We start from the raw sequence: 5,000 nt of genomic DNA, 5'->3' as shown, positions 1-5,000 counted from the left end.
AGCGTTTTGGTTGCGGTTTAGTTTTCTCGCGCGCGATTGAATTTTTGCCGGAAACAAAATGAGATTTTCACTTTGCTGTCGCGGCATTCACTTGCATTCTTTACAAGTTTACTAATCTAGGTTCGCCGTACCACGCTGGGGAAGTGGGTTTATGTTCTTTTGCAGTAGCAACTGCATCGTTGTCTGGCTTTTCCACGTCAGACTGGTCCACTGAGTTCGACTTTGACCTCTTTCGCTGCTTCTGCGATAAACGGCTGCCTGAAGTCCACCGCAAGGCGCCGCTGGCTTGTGGGCTGGTAAACGAAAAAAAAAAACACAACAGTCACCACGACAACAACAAAAACAACTCGCTGTGCGTGTGTTTTGGAGAAAACAGATCTTTGAAAGACTGACTACAGTATTGACGAGATTCTGCCATGTCTTTGACGATCATGCCCACTGAAGAAATTAAGTTCAGAACAGATGCAAAATACAATTAATTAGGATACAATTTTAATGGATGGTTCGAAGCATGCTGGGTAACCGCTAAAGTTTGGTTAATACACCTTATTTCAAAATGGCCGCCATTTAAATATTCTTTTGTTTTTATTCAAATTAGCCCTTGATGCCTCGTTCTTAAGCTTAAAATTCAAAAGAATATTTTCTCTTGAACGAGGCAACAAGGGCCAATTTGTATCCGCATAAATCAGCGGCCATTTTGGAATAAGGTGTATGTACACTCCATATACACCTTTTTCCAAAATGGCCGCCATTTCGATACTCTTTTGCTGTTATTCAAATTAGACCTTGATGCCTCGTTCAAGGCAAAATACTCTTTTTAAGCTTAAGAACGAAGCATCCAGGGCTAATTTGAATAAAAACAAAAGAATATTTAAATGTCGGCCATTTTCGAAAAAGGTGTATAGATTAAACAAAGCTACTACTAACAACTCAGGTCGGGAGATAATAAAGAACTCTAGATATGAAGAAGAGTAAGCATTCTTTTCCCAGAGTCCGCTTCCTGCTTTGGCTCTCGCCATAGCAACATGATCCCTCAATTAACGATTATCGTCAATTCGTAATTTTCTTTAAATTTACTATTGTCGTTAATTTAGGTTACTGTGTCCCAAGACTTGTGGTAGCAAAGAAAAATATTTATAAGGAAATAAAAAAAATATCCGTGGAATGGATTTGAACTCGGAGTCTCTACTCTAAAGGAACCGCTTCATTACGCTTCACCGCTGAAGATCTAGACACCGCATTTAAAAAAACAAAAAAAAAAAAACAAACAAACATGTATTTAGGTCTCCCATAGAATATCGCTGCTGAGGAATACTTAGGCCTAAGCTTCTAGATTAATAATTTAAGCCTAAGCTTTGACTTTAAAATGTTTAGTTTTGTCGTGAAGTTTGGAAACCGACCTTTTGCGGTGTTTAATATTGTTCGTTGCCGAGTGATAATACAGCATTATCAAATAGTGTTTAAAATATTGTCCCTCAGCAGCTAGCGGTGTGGTGGTCAAGTGGTTAGGTGACGGGTTTATCAATATTCCCAGGTTTGAGTCCTACTTCCATACACTTGGGTTGTCTTTTAAATGATATATGACCATTTCCCATAATCCATATCAAGCTTTCAGTCTTCTAAACCAACGATAATAATAAATTCAGAGCAAATTACGAATTAAAGATAATCGTTAATACAAGGTAAGGAATAGGTTGTGCCAGAGTCCGTGTTCTTAGCGCTGACCAAAAAACCGGACTCTGGCTCATTGCTCGTCGCTTTAATTGAGAACAAGAATTGGACCTGAAATGATTATTTTAGAACACACGAAGTAAATTTGAAAGGGCGTTGTCGTGCAAAGTCTCGTAGTCGTAGCCGAGGTCGGTTATAAAGGCGCGACTTACCGCAACTCGGAGGAAGTTCTGTGGCAACTCTCTATCGAAGGCGAAACCTTGGAAGAACATAAAAAGAGAAGACAGCTATGGCAAGAATCATGAACTTGAGTGATATTTCGAGTATTTAAAAATCCATCTACCCTCGTGCTGATATTCAGGACCTCAGACGTGATAACAAAAACGTCGGGCCTGAAGGATGTTGACTTCCTATAATCATTCTTGCAAACCTAGAGAGCATCCACTTCTAAAAGATACAATCACCCGGCCACTGTTTCCTCAGTGCGAAAGGCATGTCAACATAAAAAAAAACAAGCTCCTTGCACCACGCACCTTATTCACAGAGTTAGCATCAAACACAGCTTTGCTCTTTTCCTGTTCAATTATGTCTTTGAAACTTGAGGCGGGAGGACTGGGACTGCTTACGGAACAAGAAAGAAACGAAAACAAGTCATCAAGAGACAAGTATTGGGACGAACAGCAAGGGCTTCAAAATGGCAATTACAATGGGTCTTTAGCACTTGATCCGGCCTCCAGATCGCGCATAGCAATACTCGACGGTCGCTTTCGAATCTGAATACGAACATCTTGTTCTGAACATGATAACTGCAGGCCAGACGAGGAAAGAAAAAAAAAACACAAAAATACAACGTTCTAATGGCAACAAACCTTGTTTGACCGCTCCATGCTGGCTTCTCAGGCGAGAAAACCTGGAATTAACCAATGACATATCTAAGAATCCAACCAAACGACAAAGGACGAAGCTAAATAAAGTTAATAACTTCAACTCGAAGTGGAAAGACTTCATGTAGCAGTAAGTATCAAGACAAATAGTGTATTTGTTCGAAATTGTATACGTAAATAATTAGGTATTGTAAGTAATCCATAATGTCTTCTTAGTAAACAATGTGACGATGCATGCACACTGGTTAACCTTCTTAGAAACACCTTCTTCCTTTGGCGATGGCGATTGGTCGTGTTTCTCTTCTGTGTCATCTGGTAATTTCACAGCAGGCTTCGTTTTGTCCCGCGCTGTCTTATTTAGCTTGTCTGACTCTGGAACGTTCTTGTGGTACCACAGGCCATTCGGATAACCCGTCTGAAACAAAGTTGTAATAAGCTTTGACCAGCGACGTCACCAAGGAAGTCTCAGCGGCATACAAATCCTCCTTTTACTGATTCCTTTAGCAATCAAGGTTTTTCAACATGAATTTTAATAGATCTAAACTGAATTATTGATCTAACAATACTTTACGAAAAACCTTTCCTTTCGTCCTGTTAGTCAAGCCGCATGCAAACACCAGTGCCTTCCTTTAATTTTTACAAGATGACATCAGAACGAGATGTTCCCTGATCGACAAAGGGACGGCGCCCATGCATGAATTGAACCCCAATCTCATACGAAAAGTTTTTCAGGCATCAGCGAAGTGCCGTCAGTATAGAGCGAGTTTCAATCGAGTGTCGTAAAACCAAAACCTAAATAATTACTTTGGCCAATCAACAAGGACGAAGGCAATCCGGTAATCAATCAAAACTCAAAGTAATTACGCGTAGCCGATACAAAGGGGGGGAAAATGTGCACGCGCGAGCCACGATTGGTTTTTGGTTTCACTTCCGATTGGTTGAGAAAGTGGCGCGAGAACTTGGAGCCAATCACTGAGTGAAGTAATCATAAACCAAAGCAAAGCGACACTCCATTGAAAACCGCTCTATGAGTGAAAACAACGAACAATACTCAGTTGTATTGTTCTTACTGACCTGTGCATCAGGAGATTGATGTTCCTGTGTTGCGTTTTCTTCTGTCGACTGATCACTTTTGGCATTCTCGTCAATCGTTGGAGATTTGGATTTATCATCTTCTTGTTGCAAGAAAACTTCGCCATTTTCCTCAACGTTCAAACCTTCAATTAAGACCAAGATAGATAGACAATTAATCAATTAAGTAATTAATTAATTTACTAAATATTTGAAGGGAAATAATAAATTAAATTGACACAAAGGAGAGGTGAACGTTTCAGTAGAAGACCATTTCAACTGATTATCAAAACTAAAACTAAACTAGCTATTTACTTCATTCATTCACATCAAGAAGATCAAAATGAAACCACCCAGTCACAAAACGAGATTAAGACATATAAAAACTCCAAGTGAAAGGGTTCAACATTTGCTTCAACATCCGTTCGATATTGAACGATGTTGACTGCTGAGGTGGGCAAACGGTTTGAACACATTCATCAACACTTGATACAACAAAGCTTCACGAGAGGCCTTGTATTCAGTACCAGGCTGCAGCCGCGGTTGTTACTATGGATACAGTCATGGCTATATCATTGAAAGACAAATTAGTGCGCACGCGCGTACCCAACAATAGGGAGCTTAAGCAACGACAACGGCGACGGCAACGAGAACGTCACAAATTTGCATATTTAGTGGGCAAAAACAATAGCCTTGCACGCCCTGCACGTGCGTTTTTCACTTTTGTCCATTTCTTTGCCGTCGTCAGCAAAACTACAACGTGAAATAGCCAAATTTGAGGTTTTATGGACAACGTCATTACTTGAGGATAAATTTTCATTTTCTACCCTAAATTGAGCGCCGTTCCTACCAGCGTCATTTTTGAGGAACTACCACACCCCCGTCATCTCAAAAAAATTGAAATAGTAACGATGCGATTACAATAACGCGAATGTATATTTTGAGATGACATTCTCGTTGCCGTCGCCGTTGTCGTTGCTTAAGCTCCCTAATGTTGAAAGAGGGCGAAGACAAAAATGTTGAATGGTCGTTGAAGCCAAGTTTAAACGCTTTTATTATATAGATACTGATGAAATACCAGGATTTCTCCTTTTACTAAAAAATCATATCTTCACCGCGCGCAGTGAACATATCATTTTTATCTTTCACATGTGAGGATATAGCTGTCGTCATGGCAACGAACACGATTAGCCAATACAATGCGAGCTTCCTCTTCATTTTACGATACTTTTGTGCTTTAATATAATTCTTCTCTACTACATTAACATTTTTATTGCCAATTTTACATTATCATGATTTCTTTTCCATAACTTTCAAATCTTGTTTCATGTTACACAACATGCGTGTTTTAGTGGTTGGTGAACAATTTTTCAT

At 39.6% G+C, this 5,000-nt stretch overlaps 1 protein-coding gene across 5 annotated transcripts in view; it reads right to left on the bottom strand.

The window, feature by feature from the left end:
- The window catches only part of LOC138052418 (inhibitor of Bruton tyrosine kinase-like), a 44,002-nt gene that overhangs the window by 8,413 nt on the left and 30,589 nt on the right, over positions 1–5,000 (bottom strand). For 2 of the 5 annotated variants that reach the window (XM_068898909.1, XM_068898911.1), the window contains exons 26-31: positions 3,630–3,772; positions 2,806–2,970; positions 2,541–2,581; positions 2,205–2,292; positions 1,884–1,930; positions 132–293 (exon numbers count right to left, since the gene is read on the bottom strand). In XM_068898909.1, coding sequence (XP_068755010.1) covers positions 132–293; positions 1,884–1,930; positions 2,205–2,292; positions 2,541–2,581; positions 2,806–2,970; positions 3,630–3,772 — 646 coding nt within the window. The remainder of the gene's footprint in view (positions 1–131; positions 294–1,883; positions 1,931–2,204; positions 2,293–2,540; positions 2,582–2,805; positions 2,971–3,629; positions 3,773–5,000) is intronic. The other 3 variants (XM_068898910.1, XM_068898912.1, XM_068898913.1) reach the window with 3 other exon arrangements.

The sequence above is a fragment of the Montipora capricornis genome, chromosome 6 (genome assembly GCF_036669925.1).
Source record: "Montipora capricornis isolate CH-2021 chromosome 6, ASM3666992v2, whole genome shotgun sequence".
NCBI lineage: Eukaryota > Metazoa > Cnidaria > Anthozoa > Scleractinia > Acroporidae > Montipora > Montipora capricornis.
This window is presented reverse-complemented; position numbering and strand designations above follow the sequence as displayed.